Source organism: Amia ocellicauda, chromosome 12, assembly GCF_036373705.1.
Source record: "Amia ocellicauda isolate fAmiCal2 chromosome 12, fAmiCal2.hap1, whole genome shotgun sequence".
Lineage (NCBI taxonomy): Eukaryota > Metazoa > Chordata > Actinopteri > Amiiformes > Amiidae > Amia > Amia ocellicauda.
In genome coordinates this window covers 12,047,879-12,069,136 of record NC_089861.1, presented here as the reverse complement: position 1 = coordinate 12,069,136, position 21,258 = coordinate 12,047,879, and the positions used below count along the sequence as shown (strand labels likewise).

Genomic DNA, 21,258 nt, shown 5'->3' with positions numbered 1-21,258 from the left:
CTGAGGGTTACAGTTTGTAGCTGTGTGGCGCCCCCTCATCTCGGCGGTGATGGGGGGGGGTTGCTTTGTGTGTTCATGTGATGCTGAGGTCATGTCGGGAAGGGAGGGGAGTGCATATATCAGCAGGCCGAAGACAGCGGGTGAGTGTTTGATCAGATGTCAGTTTAAAACCTTTGTCTGGGCCTTGATTAATAAGCTTAAATTATTGTTTTGCCTTCGGGGTTTAAATTAACTCACTTGCACTTTGTTGGTGGTTAAATGTCTCCAAGCTGCACAGAGCTGCATCTGTACACAATGCAGTTTGTGTTAGCAAAGGGAAGAGTCTAGCATCCCTGTTAGGGATAATATAAATTACTTTGTAAACTATTTTGCATTTAATTAACATTTCACATTTTAAATGATTGGAATGCAAACATATCTCGGATGTATTCAATAATGTTTTATGGCTTTATTCATGCGTACTATGCGTGCCATTCATCAAGATGAGACCTCTCTATACCTCTGTAAAACCGCCAGGCTTACTCAATTGCATGAGTTTTTCATCTTCTCAACCTGTGAAGTATTAAGGCAAGACACCATTTGGCATTCAGAGGTAGATAATTTCAATTATACGTGGCCATTTGATGCTCTTTTCTTCTGAGGAAATCCCAGTTCTAAACGACTCTAAGTGTCCCGCATAAATGTCAGAGGGCTAGAACACAACATTTCATATGAGTGCTGCCTATCATTGGATTTTGTGGAGACCTCCCTATTGTAAAGATGACAAGTGCAGCTCAATTTGGAGTTGCACAGCACTCTGATGTTCTTGATAAGCCTGATGACAAGGGAATTAAATGTCATTACTGTTCAATTGGGCTTTCTGGCTTGACAGAAGCAACATCAAATCTTATATTTGTTTATTTCTATATTATGTGCAGTATAAAACAATGCCGATTTTTATATTATGGTAATGTTAAGTTAATAGAAAACAAGATGAACAATTCCATGTTTTATTTTGTGGCGGGATTTATGTTAACTTATAATGAGAACACAGTGCTCTACAGTGCTAGCGTAAAATTAATGTTGTGGCAATGTGTAATACAATTTGGGCACACAGTGCGAGTACGATATTTGAACTCCATAAGGAGATACTACATTGACATGATTATGATAATAACGATATTTTACAGTAATCACTATTGAGGTAGCAAATGTGGGAAATGTAGTTTGGTTATGGATTGTCGCAATTAACCGAGAAGGCAACGGAAAATACAGGTCCCGTGAATTACGTTTATGATCCACTGTTGCAGCGGTTCATTTGGCACGATATCCAATTACCTACTAGCTGGCGTTAGCTGCCTCGTCATTAAAACACACTTACAGATACAATACAGTACTCAGTGACAGCAGGGCTGCAACAACTTAGCGATAACGTCGATTATTAAAATCTACTAAAATATTAAAGTGTATTTAATCGTCGATTAGTTTGGTCTACCTGGGGTGCAGCTACTAAAAACTTGAGAAATGGCATAGGCAGCAGTTACACCTCTGGAAAGTATAGGAGCACTTTACATTGAATTTACACTGAAGACAGTTTGCAGCAACATGTGCGCAGCTGAACTCACATGGCGAGCACGACAATGACACAGAGCACTGAAGAGACGCATGAGCCACGATGGCAGGATGGAGACGCTCGGCTGGTGCAGGCCGCTGCCTCTGCATCCGAAAAGTTGTCCGTCAAGGACGGCACATTGGATCCGTTTAAACCGCACAAAGTACTCAACTTTCCCCGTTACTTGAACTCGTGTGCGTCTCGGAAGCTACGCCTGTTTCTTTATCCCTTCAACTACATTATTATTATACATTTTATTTATACCGCGCTATTATACCCACGCACTACACTCAAGCAACAGTCAAAACAGACACAGTACCCAGATGCAATACAGCAGTACAGTACACACAGACACAACAAAATAAGCAAGAAAACAAGCAGCTAGGTTAGCCAATAAATGAGAGCAAGCAATAAAAAGTCTGAAAAGATTAATTTAAAACTTGTAACTAACAGATCCTTAAAAACCTTTTTCCAAAAACTGATTTTTAAGGCATTTCTTTAAATGTGTAGTGTACGCCTCAGAGCCTCTGGAAGTGTTGCAGAGCCGTGGCACATTATACTATATGATCAAACTAGTGCCATACACATTGGATTAAGGAAAAAAGTAAGCGTAGAGCCCTGGAACAACAATAATAATAGTGATATATTGCGAGAGTGTGTCACCAATCTGATTACATGCTTTCCCATGATATATGGAAGTGTACTCCATAGAAATCATTTGCTTTTTTTTCGTCAGAAGAATCTCAATTCATTTGACAATGAATATGCATTAGTGATGTCACAAAATGGTAGACAGACCAGCTCTGTGGAGGGCAGTTTCTACTTACTGTGGGAAAAGAATGCCTCCAGCTTCCAATTTCTCAGCAGAAAACACTTTCTGAACGTCTGTGTGACCTTTGACATCAGGTCTTGCATGGCAGAAGAGCAGCTATAGTGGAATTATACCCTACTGCATTCAGGACTGGACAATGACATGCTCGCTTTCAAGCAAGTTCAAGCTGAGAAAACTGCCCCTGGACTTTTGGCCGTGGCATTTGTGAGGAATCTGAAGACTTGAAGACATTAAGTGAGAGATTTCAGTCAGCATTTGTGTATGCTTGGGAAAACGTTTTAAACAGCGCCTGTCACCATATAAATCCTATGACTTATTCTTAACATCTTCAGTCTTGGACCCATGTTTCAAGCTACAGTGGTGCACAAACGGTGGGAATGTAGACAGAAAGGAAAACCTCAAGATTGCAGTTGAAATGCAATATATAGCATAATGAACAGAAAAGGAAGTATGCAGACCACTTCCTCAAAAGTAAAAAGTGTTTTCAGTTTTTTTCTCAAGGTTTCTTCCAGTGTTCCCAAAATTATATACTATGTATCCGAACCATGTATGCCTGAAGAAGCAAGACCTTATTCCTCTGGAGGTTTGAAAAGAATATGGGATCCGGTATTGATTGCTTGCAGAGATTTTCTACAAGCTATCTGTGTATTCCAGGTTCTTACAAACCAGTGAGACTTTTCAGTATTGCTGGTGAAGTTTGTATAGTTAGATATGCTAAATGTTTATTCAATTCGACAATCAAAACTATAAACAGTAATTTGCTACTTGTTTGCCTGAATTTTAATGTTAAATACATCCTGTTATTTTGTGTTTTTCACTTCAAGAAAAACTGTTTATAATGATTGCTGTAACATGCTTCCTATATTGGAACTGTAGAATATTATTAACCATTACTGTATATTGTATTTGTATAATGTATTCCTTGTTTGACACTGCCTTCTGTCAAACTAATAATTATAAAACCTAAAAGGTCCATGAATTGATGCATGTTGTATGGAGGTATTAAAATGCATTTTGTCATTTGTTGGGGTCAAATTTGGATTTATATTTGGCTTTGGCAGTAAAGGCATCCCATTTGCATTAGCAAAAACTAAGTTTGAAATAAAGTCTGATCCTTGTTGATTTTCTACTGCAGAGATTAATAGTACGCTCTGTATGCTAAGAGTTCACTTGAAATGCAATTTTAAGAATTATCTGTGTACTTTGAGAATCTTTTGAGAAGTGGCAAATAAATAAATATGATAAATGTGTTACTCTGTTTAATCCTAACTGAGATCTAACTGGTTATTCAAATAGTTATGTAGAGTGAGGCTTCAAATCCAAGTTAAAAATATATATATATTATGCCTTTTGCTGGAAGATTTTTACTGAGCTTTTCATAGTACTGGCTCAATTAGAAAATGCATCTTGTCAGTGGCGAGGGGATGCTGTAAAATGGGAGAGCTGTGAGAGGTAATGAAGTTGTGCATGTGTGTTGTAAGCACCACTGGGGGCTATTACTTTCAAGATCTTTTAGAACATAAGAACATAAGAAAGTTTACAAACGAAAGGAGGCCATTCCACCCATCGTGCTCATTTGGTGTCAATTAATAACTGAGTGATCCAAGGATCCTATCCGGTATATTTTTAAATGTTCTCAAATTTTCAGCGTCAACCACATCGCTTGTCAGTTTGTTCCAGATTGTGACGACTCTCTGTGTGAAGAAGTGTCTCCCGTTTTCCAACTTGAATGCCTTGTAGCCCAATTTCCATTTGTGTCCCCGGGTGCGTGTGTCCCTGCTGATCTGGAAAAGCTCCTCTGGTTTGATGTGGTCGATGCCTTTCATGATTTTGAAGACTTGAATCAAGTCCCCACGTAGTCTCCTCTGTTCCAGGGTGAGAAGGTTCAGTTCCTCAGTCTCTCAGTAGGACTTTCCCTTCAGACCTGGAATAAGTCTGGTTGCTCTCCTCTGAACTGCCTCTAGAGCAGCGATATCTTTCTTGAAGTGTGGAGCCCAGAACTGTCCACAGTATCCAGATGAGGTCTAACTAGCGCATTGTACAGTCTGAACATTACTGCCCTTGTTTTAAATTCTACACTTTTGACAATATACCCTAACATTGTGTTTGCCTTTTTTATTGCTTCCCCACATTGCTTGGATGGAGAAAGTGAGGAGTCCACATAGACTCCTAGGTCTTTCTCATGCGATACTTAATCTATTTCTATTCCTCCCATAGTGTAATTATAGTGGACATTTTTGTTACCTGCATGTATTACCTTGCACTTCTCCACATTGAATTTCATTTGCCAGGTGTCGGCCCACAACTGAATATTATCTAAGTCCCTCTGAATAGCCTGTGCTGCTGAGATTGTATCTGCTGAGCCACCTATTTTAGTATCATCTGCAAATTTGCCAAGTTTGCTAACTATCCCAGAGTCCAGATCATTAATATAGATTAGAAAAAGCAAAGGCCCTAATACTGATCCCTGTGGAACTCCACTAACAACCTCACTCCAGTTAGAAGCAACTCCTCTAATCGACACCCTCTGTTTCCTATACATCAACCAGTTCATAATCCATCTACTTACATTACCCTGAATGCCTACAGCTTCCAATTTGAGGATCTGTCTTTCGTGTGGAACCTTATTAAAAGCTTTTTGAAAATCTAAGTATATCATATCATATATGCTTTCACATGATCTAATTCTAATAAATTAGTAAGACATGATCACCAATGACCATGATCTCCAAGAATATGGTTTTCATTAAGATGCTCTTCTATTTTCTGTCTTATCATTTTGTTTAGTCTCTATCCCTTTTGTATGCGCTATACAGCATTTTCCTTTTTGATTTTGCCTGTCCCTACTAAACTGTGTGTATCCTTTCAACTTCATCCCCATCATTTTCTGTAAGCCATGTTTCTGTCACTCCTACAACATCATAGCCACACGCCAGCACTATGGCTTCTTGGTCTAACATCTTTTTCCTTATACTCCTGGCATTGAGGTACAAACATTTCAGGACTTTCCTACTAGCAGTTTCCCTTGGTTTTCTTTCCCTAGTGGAACATGTCCCATTGTCAGAGCTCCCTGCCCCCCTGGTCCCTAGTTTAAAACATTCTCAATTACTCTGCACATATGCTTTCCCAATGCATTAGCCCCCCTTCTGTTTAGATGTAGACCATCCAGTTTTTACAGGTCTCATCTATCCCAGATGAAAGACCAATGCTACATAAATCTAATCTTTCTAATCTCCCTGGCCATGCATGTGGTACCGGAAATATTTCAGAGAAAACTATGGTGGAGGTTCTGTTCTTTAGTTTCTTTCCTAATGTTTTAAATTTGTCTTGCAGAACCTCTGCCCTGCCTTTTCCTGTGTCATTGGTTCCAATGTGGACCATGACCAGTGGATTCCCCCCGGCTTTTGGCCCGTCTACTAGTTTAGGGAGATCTGCAACCTGAGCACCAGGCAGGCAAGATACCATGCGGGTCTCCTTGTCACTAGAACACACTGTGTGATCTACACCTCTAAGAATTGAGTCTCCTACTATAACTACCTCCTTCTTCTGGGGGGAAGTGGGTACCATGGTGCTCTGGTGCTCAACTGCCCCCCCATCACCCTCTGAGCTGTCACTGTCCAACTCAGTGTCCAGCAGTTGGAACCTGTTGGGCAATTCAAGCTCTTGGGGTGTCTCTAAGTGTTGTGCACGCTCTTTTCTGCGGTTACGACCTACTGTAACCCAGCAGTTCTCTACACTGTCCTGCTCTAAGGTCTCAACTCTCCTAGGTTTTGGCGTGCACACCATGTCTCTCATGGGCTGATTGACCAATTCTTCTATATCCCTAATACAGCGCAGATCGACAAGCTGAGCCTCAAGATCATGAAACTTGATCTCTAGGATTTCAACCTGCCGACAACATTCACAATTGAAATCTTCTTGGATGAGTTCATCCAGGAAGGCAGTCATTCGGCAAACCTGACACTGTAGTGGCCACATTCTTCTAAATGTTAGTTTTTTCAGTCTCTTGGTTCCTGTTCCCTAGTCAACTGCTTAAACATTTTGTGACCGAGAAACTGTGCTGCTCTTTCTCAACAGCTGCTTTGAGTAGCATTTTTCTACATGCCTCCAATTCACATGTACCTGGCCCCACCTGGCTCCTCCTGCAACAGAATTCCTGCTAGTCCTTGACTAAATCACCTTTCTACAACCTATTTACTATCACCAACTTCAATTAACTTCAATTAAGGCAAAGTTAAAACAAAAAGAGGAATACTAAGACTGGTCTGAAACTTGGAAAATATCAAGATGACTGCCTCTCACCTGTACTCTCCTTTTACTGTGCTGCACTGTACAGCACTGAGGACACATGCTCCTGTGCTCATATTGTTTCATATGGAAGCCAGAGAATAACTCCTCGACCTCTTCTCCTTCCTGTTAATTACACCGCCGTCTATGGATCTTTAGTGGGAATATTGGAAATAATGAACGAAAGAAACCGGACATGGTGGCAGGACTCTTACTGTACCGGGCACACTATTACACAACCTGGTACAGTTATATGACATTATGGAGTCTTTATCACATCTTGGGAAATGTTAAGGAATGTTTTCATGTAATAATTTGAATCTGACAATAAGTTTCAATATACAGTATGCTGGTATTGGATGCTTATCTTCTGGAATCAACCTTATTCACTTATTTATTCCAGTTAGTCATTAGGAGACTTCAGTCAAGCCTCCTCTCAGCCTGCTAAGGGTAAATAAATGCAGTCATAACATGTGCTCTTTGGTCCACACTCCACTTGGAACTGAGCCTGCACATAGTTCTGAATTAGGCTGTGAAAATAATACTCCTTTAGTTACATTACATATGGAGTTCAGGATTTCACTCAGTAATATGTATTTAAATAACCACTTCCCTCTCCTGGTCGCCAATTTAAACTCAATTTATGATTGAATTACAATAGATATGCAGGAGTCCCCCACATCCCTCCTACAGTCCCCATCTTACATGAGTGTCAGAAACTTGCTGAATATTCCTTCGATCACAAACCAAGAATGTCAAAGTGTTTGGCAATGAAGCCCCAGCTAAACCAGTTGTAAGCTGTAGAGGGGAAGTTAAGGCAGATTGAATTTTTCTGTGACTGAGTTTGAGAGAGGCAGCTCTGGGGTGGGGTTATTCCTATAGAGACTGCCTTTCTTCTCCCACCTCTTCCTCCCATAGTGTAACAATATAGGCTTTCTGTAGCTCATGAGCATTATTGGAAGAGACCTGGTTTCTGGAAACAAAGCATATAGGCCTCCAATAGGAACAGTTTTTCTCTGTTTAAGTTGTTTTCAGCAGTGAAGAACCGGTCTCTGGGGTGTCAATATGTGTGTGGAATTATTTTTGCATTTTGTAAGATGGAGAAAAAAAACACAACAAAGAAATTATCTAAATAATAGACTTGTGAGAGTTAAAAGCACTGAATGCATTTTTGTTTCCTGAATTAGGCAGGTTCTTGGAATTGTTTTTATTTACTTTTAAGATCTTGATCAAATGTGAAGATGTCTTCCCGGTGGTTTCTCTATTATATACAGTCTGCCCCTGACTGTAATGCAGCCATCGGTTTTGCTAGCTGGGCAGTAAATCCCATAACTTAATTACTTTTCACTGCAGTTTCCTATAATAAATTGGCTGTTTTGCCCATTAGTGGGAATGATAAAAGGGTCTCCCCTGTTACTTAGATTGATCATCCCCCTTAAAGCCAGTGCCAGACTGTCTGCATAATTCCCCGTGGGTCCCAAAGCCAGTCAACTCCATCCACAGACATCGAAAATCGCAAGGTTGAAGTTTGCTTTTGTGTAATGCTTTTCCTCTCTGTTGTCAAGTTATCAATATCTGTTGGCTTGTTGCATTTGAACTAAGTTTGAGTTTGCGGTGGCGCAGCAAGGACGTTCAATTTGTTTTGTACACTGTGGAGGTAGGAACTGTGTAGTCCAGTGTGGTTTAAAACACAAAGGGGATACTTTAGTGTGACTTGTCTTTTTCTTGAGAGACAGCAGTTTATCCTTTTCTCATCCTTAAGAAAGCTCCACTGAGGATAAACCTCGATTTCACAAACTCAAGGTTGTGCTTAGTGTCGAGCTGTGGGGAGGAGTCTCTTAACTGTGGAGAGATGCCCTTCTTCACTGATCTTACTAAATCTCTACGTAGTTCCCTATGTACTCCCTGACCTTGATTTCCATGATACTCTGCTTTCTATCCTTCAGAGCCCAACTTTCCCAGCTCTCCATTCATCTCCAAAGTTGCTAAACAACACATGGATCAGCCTGACCTACTTTTATCTGGAGATGGAAAAGAAAAATCTATAACTTTTAAAAACTGTATAAACAAACAAACAAACAAAATAAATAAAGCAAAGCAGAATCATTTTTTCTTGCTGTTCACAAAATACCAACATTAGTGTAGCCCTATTCATTACTTCTGCATATTTTCCATTTAATTTGGTAGTGATTCATTTTCAGTGGTTCCTCTCTGAGATTTACTGCTTGTACATAAAAGGCTTTGCAGATATGAATTAAAATATCTCGGTAGAGGGGAAGAATTATATAATAATTACATTATTTGTTTCATACATTATTACAGCTGACATGACTGAAATGTCAGGATGACCACAGCCAAGCAAGTAAAGCTTTGTTCCACATTGGCCAGTATGGTAATAACCACCCGTCTGCTGTAATAACAGACTCATTCAATAATAGACTCATTCCATACAAATCTCACCTGGAAAAGCCTGGTCCTGATTCATACAGGGAGCTGACTGTAACCCCCTGCCTGCCAAGCACTGGACCGCATAGACACTGCCACTCTTTCTTGCATATACTCTGTGAGTGTGTAGTGATGCTTTAAAGAGGATTGGAGCTCCAAGAGCCAAGAACGGTATGCATGACAGACTAGTTCTGAGTGAACGTTCTTCAGACTCAGACAGAGGAGGAGAGAGGTGGATGAGAAGCTTGGGCTGGCACTGGCAGGCCATGACTCATCTCTCCATGTCAGAGACGGAGTGAGGGCAGGACTTGCCTCCCTACAGCTATGGTCTATAATTAGCTTTTTTTTTGCAATTATTCCCGTGGAAGATGCGACATGTTCAGTGTAGGCCCCTTTAGCCATGCAGTCCCTGCGACAGTCACTTCAAAGTGTGTCTTGCCCGGTAACACTTTGGTAGAAGTCGACTGGTAAACATACTGTTATGCACTGTAAATGTTTTCATTGAGTGTAAGAAAATAATTGGCTTATTGAAATCCTTTCATGTTTTTGTGCAGAATTGGCAGTAGCGATAGGAATGAAAGGCAAAGCGGCATCTTTGTCTTTAACATACTGGACAGTGCACTGCTTCATATTTGTGGGATCTATGCTTAAAAAAAAAAACATTTTACTATTTTCTGACAAAAGTGGGATTTTGAACTCGGCTTTCTAATGCCACTTTTAACTGACTGCTTTAAAGTAACATTTCTAATGTCATTCAGCTTGATTTTGCAGGCTTCTGTGATCAGATACTGGGTTTTGTTGAGCACAGAATAGTTCTTATTTCCACCTGGAACAGTTGGGTTTAGACCACCGTTTGCTCAGAAATAAAAGGGTGAGCTATATTAGCCAAGAAAATGTGTGACTTCAGTAAGCTAGTTTCAGCAAGGCTGTAACCTTATCGAGTGTAAAATCTATCTTTGCATTTCAAAGGGTGGAAAATTGAGCAATGTAAAGGTAATGTTTCCAGGTCTCATCCAGGTAATGTTTTCCAAAACTGTGATTTAAGTGCTTACTGCTTAGCAGTCCGTTTATTCAGTTTTGTAACAGTTTTGGTCATCCGTGCTGAATAATTCACACACTCCTCTGGTCACACACAAGACCTGCCATCCCTGTAGATGACAGTGGTAGAAGCTCTTGGGAAAGATGTATTATTATAATTATTATTAAATAGTAACCATGCATTTTCCTTTTTATTATCAAGATCCAATGTAAATTTCGTAGAACTTTTGAATTCTGGAGATACTTTCTTAGTGATTTAAGAAATACAAAATGTACCTTTGTTAAACAGCCCTTTTGAGACATTCTGAACTTGGCTTCCAGGACTTGGATGTTTGCGTCACTGTTAGCCAGGGCTAAAACATCCACAATGTGTCTTCTGCGCAGCATGTGCAAAATGTCTTTCCTAAATGCAAAGTAGGAGGATATACTGTTAAGAGTAAACCTTCAAAAAATATGTATTAATGTAACACACAAAATGTATACTAACATTTAAATCTCATATACCCCTACACTGTTGTTCAAGAGGTTGGACAGCCCAAATAGACATATGTAGTAGAAGCTAGATGGTTTATTTTGGCCCAGACTTGCTTGACTATGGTGGAATGAGCTAAGGAGCTGCTGTAAAGGCAGTGTTTTAGGAAAAGGACTGATGCAAAGCAACAAATGCCGGGAAAGGGAGTTTGTTGCTGGATACTTTTGCTTTTGGAAATCACCTGCGAGTCTGTGGGTTGTCCTCCTCCTCAACTTCAAATTCCGAAACACCTTTAAATGGTCTTTGACCTAGTTTCAGATATCCTTCAGTGCTCATATGTGTCCTGATAAAATCTCAAAAGTCAACCGTCAATTTGTTTTTTTGTTAGGGCATTTTCCATCTTGCATCAATGCCAATGCGTGTTGGTCTGTGTATCAGACAGCTTTCACTCTGATTCAGATTGATATTTCTATTAACAACCCTATCTGGAAATTACTTAGTACTCGATTGACTCAATTGAGTGCACTCTCCTTTCCTTTCTTGACTTCTTGGCAATTTTGATTTGAAATGGTTTTTAATGTAGTATTTCTCTGTGTTTAAAAAATACTATATATGTATACGTCTGTGTTTTCAATTCCCCCAGGAACCAACTGTAAATGGCCCCATAATTAACCATTTATATAATAAAAGCACACACGTCTTTCTTTCCCTGTGTACTCATTGCTGGTGGGGCAGGTTAAGAGTTTTGGGGAAGCGGATTGATTCAGTATTACTGTGCTGAGTCATTTTAAAGGCCTTTTAAAGTTCAGCTCCCCTAAACTGTTAGTGCCTTCATTTCAGTATTCATTATTCTGTGTAATAGTCTTACTGTATCAATAACATTGGCTAGAATTGTAATCGATTTTATTTTCCGTCTGAGGTTTAGTAGTAAAAATGGCACAATTTGAAAACCAGGGTGTAACTACAGCTAAAATCTAACTAACTACAGCAAGTACTGAATACATTGAATACATTTGCTGTCTAGGTGTGAGGCTTTCTGAAGATTTTGTGATTTTGAGCTCTGTTGTTTTCTCCCTCTCAGGCTGATGGGCTCCGCTGGGTTCCTGACAGACGGGCCGGGGAATTACAAGTACAAGACCAAGTGCACCTGGCTGATTGAGGGACAGTGAGTAGCCTGCTATTTCTACTCCGCTACAGCTTATTCACTCTTGCTATCAGCTTTTCTGTGCTTTCAGTTCTTCTGAAAAGAAAAGCTGTGTCTGAAGAAACACCTCAGGGATGGGTTGATGTGTAAAATGCAGTCTACTGCTGATTGTCTCAGGCGAGCTTACATATGAGCTGGCTTTCAGTTATCATTACTTTGGGTATTTTGTATGTCACCTTGTGGTTGAATTTGGAAAATTATTATTACAGTAACATTTAAATGTGATCAATGGGTTGGAACCCACAGAGTGCTAAGACTACACAGTAAATACTCCAGTATTTTTTGGAGACTAGTGATGTAAAGATGTTCAATTAAAGGTTTCAATCTCTACCTCCTGAACACCCACCCACCCTTTGCTGTTGTTTTGAAGTGGTTTGACTCAAGAGGAATTGGGTTAAACTCATTTATTATAAAGAGGCCTACCAGTCATTGCAAGACTGAAGCCTGATAAACAGTGGTTCTCTACCTGTGGTCAGTTTCATTGAGCGCATGGTGCACTGTGTGATGGAGGAAACCCAAGCGCCTCCTGATTAATCATCTTTTACTCATTATATTTCAGAAACTTCTCTGCTTATTTGTAGAAATATGTGAGCTGTGAAAGTTTCCCAAAGGGCATTTAAAAATCTTCAGGTACCTAATTAGAGAGTTAGTTTTTTGTTTCTTCTTGTATTCCCTGGGACTTATTGAAACACAATAAATCAATTAAATTGAACTAACCTTCACGGCCGGCATTTCAGTGCAGACTTTTCTTACAACCCCGCCACCCAAACAATAATGTTTCTAAGGGGTGAGAGTTGGGCAGCTGGATAGATTTTGGTTTTGCAGCACACGTTTACACATTTAATACCTTAATAACCTATATTCTGGTACAGGAAAGAGTTTTAGGGAAGGTGGAATGTTCCATCCTCGCTGTGTTCTGTTCTTTTCTATATTTATCTGTTTTTGGGTCTAGTTAGTTATTTTTTGCCTTTTTACATAACCGTCTCTCACTCTGTGCTAAGTGACCACATTGCGTGTGCAAGGGACAATCATATAACATGCAGAACATCCCAAATATATCTGCTCAGTTTGTGTGAAGGTCATTGTTCATCTTGCAGGTAAAAATGTCAATAGCTGTTGAGACCTGCGGCAAGACTAGCACAGTCAAAAAAGGCCTTTCCTCAAAATACAAAAACAAAACAAAACATAAAAACAAGGTCTCAATCAAGACCTATACTTCTTAATATAGAACTCAAACATGCCAGCCCTTGTGCCAAATCACTTTTGACATCAGAAATAAACACTGCAAACAGAGAGCTTAACTCACATTAATTGTACTTATTATGTGTGTGTGTATGTGTCTTCCCTGTACAGTGTTTACAGTGAACACTGTCATATGTATTAAATGTATGCAAACATGAACACATGCACAGTATTATCTGAACTGTAACTTTTTAATGTTCAGCTAATAAAAGCATGATGTTCTTGATTAGTGTGAAATCAGTCCTCTTACAGTGAGGGAAAAAAGTATTTGATCCCCTGCTGATTTTGTACGTTTGCCCACTGACAAAGAAATGATCAGTCTATAATTTTAATGGTAGGTGTATTTTAACAGTGAGAGACAGAATAACAACAAAACGCATTTCAAAAAAGTTATAAATTGATTTGCATGTTAATGAGGGAAATAAGTATTTGACCCCTTCGACTTAGTACTTGGTGGCAAAACCCTTGTTGGCAATCACAGAGGTCAGACATTTCTTGTAGTTGGCCACCAGGTTTGCACACATCTCAGGAGGGATTTTGTCCCACTCCTCTTTGCAGATCCTCTCCAATCATTAAGGTTTCGAGGCTGACGTTTGGCAACTCGAACCTTCAGCTCCCTCCACAGATTTTCTATGGGATTATGGTCTGGAGACTGGCTAGGCCTCTCCAGGACCTTAATGTGCTTCTTCTTGAGCCACTCCTTTGTTGCCTTGGCTGTGTGTTTTGGGTCATTGTCATGCTGTAATACCCATCCATGACCCATTTTCAATGCCCTGGCTAAAGGAAGGAGGTTCTCACCCAAGATTTGACGGTACATGGCCCCACCCATCGTGCTTTTGATGCGGTGCAGTTGTCCTGTCCCCTTAGCAGAAAAACACCCCCAAAGCATAATGTTTCCACCTCCATGTTTGACGGTGGGGATGGTGTTCTTGGGGTCATTCCTCCTCCTTCAAACACGGCGAGTTGAGTTGATGCCAAAGAGCTCGATTTTCACCCAGTTCTCCTCTGAATCATTCAGATGTTCATTGGCAAACTTCAGACGGGCCTGTACATGTGCTTTCTTGAGCAGGGGGACCTTGCGGGCGCTGCAGGATTTCAGTCCTTCACGGCGTAGTGTGTTACCAATTGTTTTCTTGGTGACTATGGTCCCAGCTGCCTTGAGATCATTAACAAGATCCTCCCATGTAGTTCTGGGCTGATTCCTCACCGTTCTCATGATCATTGAAACTCCACGAGGTGAGATCTTGCATGGAGCCCCAGACCGAGGGAGACTGACAGTTATTTTATGTTTCTTCCATTTGCGAATAATCGCACCAACTGTTGTCACCTTCTCACCAAGCTGCTTGGCGATGGTCTTGTAGCCCATTCCAGCCTGGTGTAGGTCTACAATCTTGTTCCTGACATCCTTGGACAGCTCTTTGGTCTTGGCCATGGTGGAGAGTTTGGAATCTGCTTGATTGATTTCTTCTGTGGACAGGTGTCTTTTATACAGGTAACGAGCTGAGATTAGGAGCAGTCCCTTTAAGAGAGTGCTCCTAATCTCAGCTCGTTACCTGTATAAAAGACACCTGGGAGCCAGAAATCTTGCTGATTGATAGGGGATCAAATACTTATTTCCCTCATTAACATGCAAATCAATTTATAACTTTTTTGAAATGCGTTTTTCTGGATTTTTTTGTTGTTATTCTGTCTCTCACTGTTAAAATACACCTACCATTAAAATTATAGACTGATCATTTCTTTGTCAGTGGGCAAACGTACATAGCAGGGGATCAAATACTTTTTTCCCCTCACAGTATGTCTGTGTCAACATCTGCGTTTATAGTTTGCAAACACTTTTCTATATTTAGTTGTTTCTATTAACTCACAAACACCATATATTTAAGTATTTATAAGTTTTTACAAGTATTTACAGGAAGTATTTACAAGTTGCCACAGAGAGAGACAGGAGAGTACAGGTGAGAGGTAGCCATCTTGTTGTTGACTAGTTTCAGACCAGTCTTAGCATTGCTCATTTTGTTTTAAGTTTGCCTTAATTGACGTTAGCATTGTCTGTAGTTTTGCCTTAAGTCAGTTCAGTTCAGCTGCTGAGTTGGTGAAAGTAAACAGGTTGTAGAAAGGAGATTTTGTCTAGGACTAGCAGGAATTCTGTTGGAGGAGGAGCCAGGTGGGGCCAGTTAAGTGTGAATTGGGGGTAGGTAGACAAAAGCTACTTAAAGCAGCTGTTGAGAAAGAGCTGCGCTGTTTCTCGCTGATAAAAGTTAGGCAGTTGACTAGCAGCAGGAACCAAGAGACGTGTAAAAAAACTAATAACAAAACAAACAAAAAAAGTAACATTTAGAAGAATGTGGCCACTACAGTGTCAGGCTTGTAGAATGATTGCCTTCCTGGATGAACTCATCCAAGAAGGCTTCATTTGTGAACGTTGTCAGCAGGTTGAAATCCTAGAGATCAAGGTTTGTGATCTTGAGGCTCAGCTTGTCGATCTGCGCTGTATTAGGGATATAGAAGAATTGGTCAATCAGCCCATGAAATAGATGGTGTGCACGCCAAAACCTAGGAGAGTTGAGACCTTAGAGCAGGACAGTGTAGAGAACTGCTGGGTTACAGTAGGTCGTAACCGCAGAAAACGACACCCCAAGAGCTTGAATTGCCCAACAGGTTCCAACTGCTGGACACCGAATTGGACAGTGACAGCTCAGAGGGTGGTGGGGGGGCAGTTGAGCACCAGAGCACCAGAGCACCATGGTACCCACTCCCCCATAGAAGAAGGAGGTAGTTATAGTAGGAGACTCAATTCTTAGAGGTGTAGATCACACAGTGTGTTCTAGTGACAAGGAGACCCGCATGGTATCTTGCCTGCCTGGTGCTCAGGTTGCAGATCTCCCTAAACTAGTAGACGGGCTACTGGCCAAAGCCGGGGGGAATCCACTGGTCATGGTCCACATTGGAACCAATTACATAGGAAAAGGCAGGGCAGAGGTTCTACAAGACAAATTTAAAAAGCAGAACCTCCACGGTAGTTTTCTCTGAAATACTTCCGGTACCACGTGCCAGGCCAGGGAGACAGGCAGAGATTAGAAAATTTAACACGTGGTTGAAAGCTTGGAGTAGGGAAGAGGGGTTTAGGTTTATGGAGCATTGGTCTTTCTTCTGGGATAGATGGGACCTGTACAAACCGGACGGTCTACATCTAAACAGAAGGGGGGCTAATGCATTGGCAGAGTGTATGTGCAGTGAAATTGAGAATCATTTAAACTAGGAACCAGGGGGGTAGGGAGCTCTGACAATGGGAGATGTTCCTCTAAGGAAAGAAAACCAAGGGAAACTGACATTGAGGCAGAAGAACTTGTATTAGATCTCAGTAACGGAACAGAATCTTTGTGGGTGAAACTTTTGAACAAGAGATCTGGACGATCAGATATTCAGAAAAATGCTGCATTGTACAGTGTAATCAGGACTTCATGTAGCAAGGATGTGGCTGTTATAATGGGGGATTTCAATTTCCCAAACTTAGACTGGGAAAGCCCAGTGGGGACTACAGAAGCAGAAATAGAAATGGTTGAGATGGTAAATGACTGCTTTCTAACTCAATTTGTCAGGGAACCAACCAGGGAGAGTGCATATATTGACTTGATCTTTTCAAATGACCAAGATAGAGTCAGGGGTGCAGTAGTTAGAGAACCAATGGCAAATTGTGATCACAATATGTTTAGCTTTGAGGCATTCTTTCAAAAAACAAGGTCCAAGTCTAAAACAATGGTCTACAATTTTAGAAAAGCAAACCATGAAGGTATGAGACGGCACTTAGAAGAGGTAGACTGGAGCACATTGGATACAGAGTTAGTTGAAAATGGATGGGTATATTTTAAGAATATACTACTTGAGGCTCAGGAGCAATTTGTACCAAAACTTAGCAAATTGAGGATCAAAAAACACTGGCCAAAATGGTTTAATAGAGGTATGCAAAAAAAAATATCAAGAGAAAGAAAATGTTGTATAGCGCATAAAAAAGAGATGGTGACACAACTAAATACATGGAATATGTTGAGCTGCAATGAGATCTTAAGAAAGGGATCAGGAAAGCAAAGAGGGAAATAGAAAGAAACATAGCTCTTGGAGCTAAAACTAATGCAAAGAGCTTTTTTCAATACTACAACAGCAAGAGGTCAATAAAGGAGGAAGTGAAACAGATAAAGGGCAAAAATGGAGGTATCTTGGAAAACGAACAAGATGTGGCAAATATTCTAAATGAGTATTTCACAGAGGTTTTTACAAAAGAAAAAACAGATGACATGCCACAGGTTGACAATCAGTCCAGTGAAACCCTAAGATAGATCAGGATAAATGAGGAGGAGGTACTAAAGGGACTAGCAGCATTAAAAACAAACAAATCACCTGGGCCAGATGGGATATTTCCAAGAGTACTTAAAGAAAAGAGGGAAATTATTTATAGGCCGCTAACTCGATTATTCAAAATGACAGTTAGAACAGGGGATGTGCCCACTGACTGGAAGACAGCAAATGTCAAACCAATCCACAAGAAAGGGGACAAAACTGAGCCAGGAAATTACAGACCAATCAGTCTCACCTGCATCACCTGTAAAATGTTGGAAAGAAAGTATTAGACAGAAAATAGAGGAGCATCTTAATGAAAACCATATTCTTGGCGATAGTCAACGTGTTTAGACGAAGCAGATCATGTCTTACTAATTTATTCGAATTTTTTGAACATGTAACTGCAGCTGTAGATCATGTGAAAGCATATGATGTGATATACTTAGATTTTCAAAAAGCTTTTAATAAGGTTCCACACCAAAGACAGATCCTCAAATTGGAAGCTGTAGGCATTCAGGGTAATGTAAGTAGATGGATTTTGAATTGGTTGATGTATAGGAAACAGAGGGTGTCGATTAGAGGAGTTGCTTCTAACTGGAGTGAGGTTGTTAGTGGAGTTCCACAGGGATCAGTACTAGGGCCTTTGCTTTTTCTAATCTATATTAATGATCTGGACTCTGGGATAGTTAGCAAACTTGGCAAATTTGCAGATGATCCTAAAATAGGTGGCTCAGCAGATACAATCTTGGCAGCACAGGCTATTCAGAGGGACTTAGATAATATTCAGTTGTGGGCCGACACCTGGCAAATGAAATTCAAATTGGAGAAGTGCAAGGTAATACATGCAGGTAACAAAAATGTCCACTATAATTACACTATGGGAGGAACAGAACTAGATGAAGTAACGCATGAGAGACCTAGGAGTCTATGTGGACTCCTCACTTTCTCCATCCAAGCAATGTGGGTAAGCAATAAAAAAGGCAAAAAGAATGCTAGGGTATATTGTCAAAAGTGTAGAATTTAAAACAAGGGCAGTGATGTTCAGACTGTACAATGCACTAGTTAGATACTGTGTGCAGGTCTGGTTTCCACACTTCAAGATGGATATTGCTGCTCTAGAGGCAGTTCAGAGGAGAGCAACCAGACTTATTCCAGGTCTGAAGGGAAAGTCCTTCTCGGAGAGACTGAGGAAACTGAACCTTTTCACCCTGGAACAGAGGAGACTACGTGGGGACTTGATTCAAGTCTTCAAAATCATGAAGGGCATCGACCACATCAAACCAGAGGAGCTTTTCCAGATCAGCAGGGACACACGCACCCGGGGACACAAATGGAAATTGGGCTACAAGGCATTCAAAACGGAAAACAGGAGACACTTCTTTACACAGAGAGTAGTCACAATCTGGAATAAACTACCCAGCGATGTGGTAGAAGCTGAAAGTTTGGGAACATTTAAAAATAGACTGGATAGGATCCTTGGATCACTTAGATATTAATGGACACCAAACGAGCATGATGGGTCGAATGGCCTCCTTTCGTTTGTAAACTTTCTTATGTTCTTATGTTCTTATGTGCATGGCAGTTGCTGACATTTTTGCGTTCTATACTAACAAGTGGGTCTACATTAATACTTATACTTGAAACCGAACGTTTGTCTTGTGCAGAAACCATAGACCAGTGAACAGAGATGGCTGACCGATGGTGGTGCTTTGAGTCCTGTGTGTGGAGCGTTGCTTGCCCATAACAGCAGTGGGTTTCAAAATAACGCGACACTCACACCCTGTGTTCCTCAGGCTAAAATGACTCTACAGAAAGAAGTGGTTGTTCACATTGTAGTCCATATAAACAAATGGTCCACCAATGTAGTGTCAGACTAGTACAGTCTGTGTGTAGTGCCTTGCAACAGCAATCAGACCCTCCTATGGAGTCACATTTTGTGAAATTCCAAAATGATTCATGCACATGTTTTAGTTTTTTTTTTTTTTTTCTTTTTCAAAACTTGATCCTCAAACTGAAAATGTTAAACGTAAGATAAGTTACAGTAAATGTCAGCAAGAACTGAAGAGAAACTGAAATATCTTGATTGCATAAGTATTCAGACACGTCAACTCATTATTTGATGGAAACACCTTTGACCGCAATTACAGCTTCTCTACCAGTCTCTTCCAACATTGCACACCATCTATGGTATTTAAAAATAGACTGGATAGTATCCTTGGATCACTCAGTTATTAATGACCACCAAACGAGCATGATGGGTTGAATGGCCTCCTTTCTTATGTGCATTGTTATTCATTCTTCTAGGCAGATTTGCTCAAGCTCTCCGAAGTTGCTCGGGGATATCTTATGGACAGCAATTTTCAAATCTTTATATTCTCCTTAGCATTCAAGTCACTTTGACTGGGCCACTCAAGGACATTCACTTTTTTATTATTTAGCCTCTGAAGTGTAGCTTTGCTTTTGTGCTTTGAATCATTTTCCGTCTGACAGTTGAATTTGACATCTTTAGCAGACTGAAACAGATTTTTCTCTAGTATTTGCCTATATTTTGATCCATCAATGTTTCCATCAATGGTAACAAGTTTTCCAGTCTCTGCTGAGGAGAAGCATCCCCATAGCATGATGCTGCCACCGGCAGGCTGGACTGTAGGGATGGTGTTGACCTGGAGATGCGCTGTGTTGGGTCTGTGCTAAACATCACGTTTGACATGTAGACCAAAAAGTTCCAATTTGGCCTTGTCTGACCACAACACCTTTTCAGGATCACTCAGGTGCTTTGTGATGGCTTATTTTTAGGAATAGTTTTAGTCTTCCCACCTTACTATACAGGCTAGTTTTGTGAAGTGTTCTGAATATTGTTGACTGATGTACATTTTCTCCCGTCTCACCCATTGAGCTCTGTAGCTCTTTCAAAGTTGTCATTGGCCGCACAGTGGCATCCCTCACCAGTGTCCTCTGTGCCTGGCTGCTCAGTTTGCAGGTATGGCCTGATGTACACAGTGTCTGAGTGAAACAACGCCCATCCATTTCTTGATGATTGAATAGACTTTGCTCACAGGGATATTGAGAGACTTTGATCTTTATTGTACCCTTCTCCTGACCTGTGCTTTTCAATAAATGTATCCTTGACCTGCTTTGAAATCTCCTTCATGGTTGAATATTTGCTTTAAATTCACTACCTGACCAAGGAACCTCACAGACTGGTGTTTGTATTTTGAAGTCATGAGAACCTCTATTATTGCACACACAGGCCATTCAACTAATTGCTCCTTAATTGATTTTTTTGTTTTGAATGTGTGGTGTAGGTTGTGTATATAAATATTTTAATTCATACTTCAAAGTGTCATGAGTGCAAGCTTTAAAGCAACAAAATGTGAAAACTGTGTGAGAGGGTCTGAATAATTTTGCAAGGTAATTTGAAATTGAATTCTTTTGATCATCACCATCAACCTTATCGATCCACTGCTGGATGAGATGTTTCCACTTGCTTCGATCTACAGCTTCTCTTTTCCATATATATAAAAACAAAGATGGAGTGAATGTTTTTAAATTCCATTAAATTCAGAATACACGTTTCAATGAAGGTTATTTGTGCAAGTGACAGGCAGATGTTCTGAATCTGATGAAATTGCGTTAAGTCATTTGTATCACTTGCTATCACTTTGAATGCATATGGATATTTATCTGTCGCCACAGGCAGTAAAATAATTTGAGACGGTTGGGAGAATGCTGGTATTAACCAAAATCCCACGATGATCGAAAGTTTGCTTACCTGTAATGTGTTTAGTAAAAATGGGGTTTGTTTTATG

General features: G+C 40.3%; 1 protein-coding gene across 2 annotated transcripts in view; it reads left to right on the top strand.

The window, feature by feature from the left end:
- Window positions 1–21,258, top strand: part of atrn (attractin) — a 196,434-nt gene that overhangs the window by 30,756 nt on the left and 144,420 nt on the right. For both annotated transcript variants that reach the window (XM_066718346.1, XM_066718348.1), the window contains exon 2: window positions 11,747–11,830. In XM_066718346.1, the coding sequence (XP_066574443.1) occupies window positions 11,747–11,830 (84 nt within the window). The remainder of the gene's footprint in view (window positions 1–11,746; window positions 11,831–21,258) is intronic.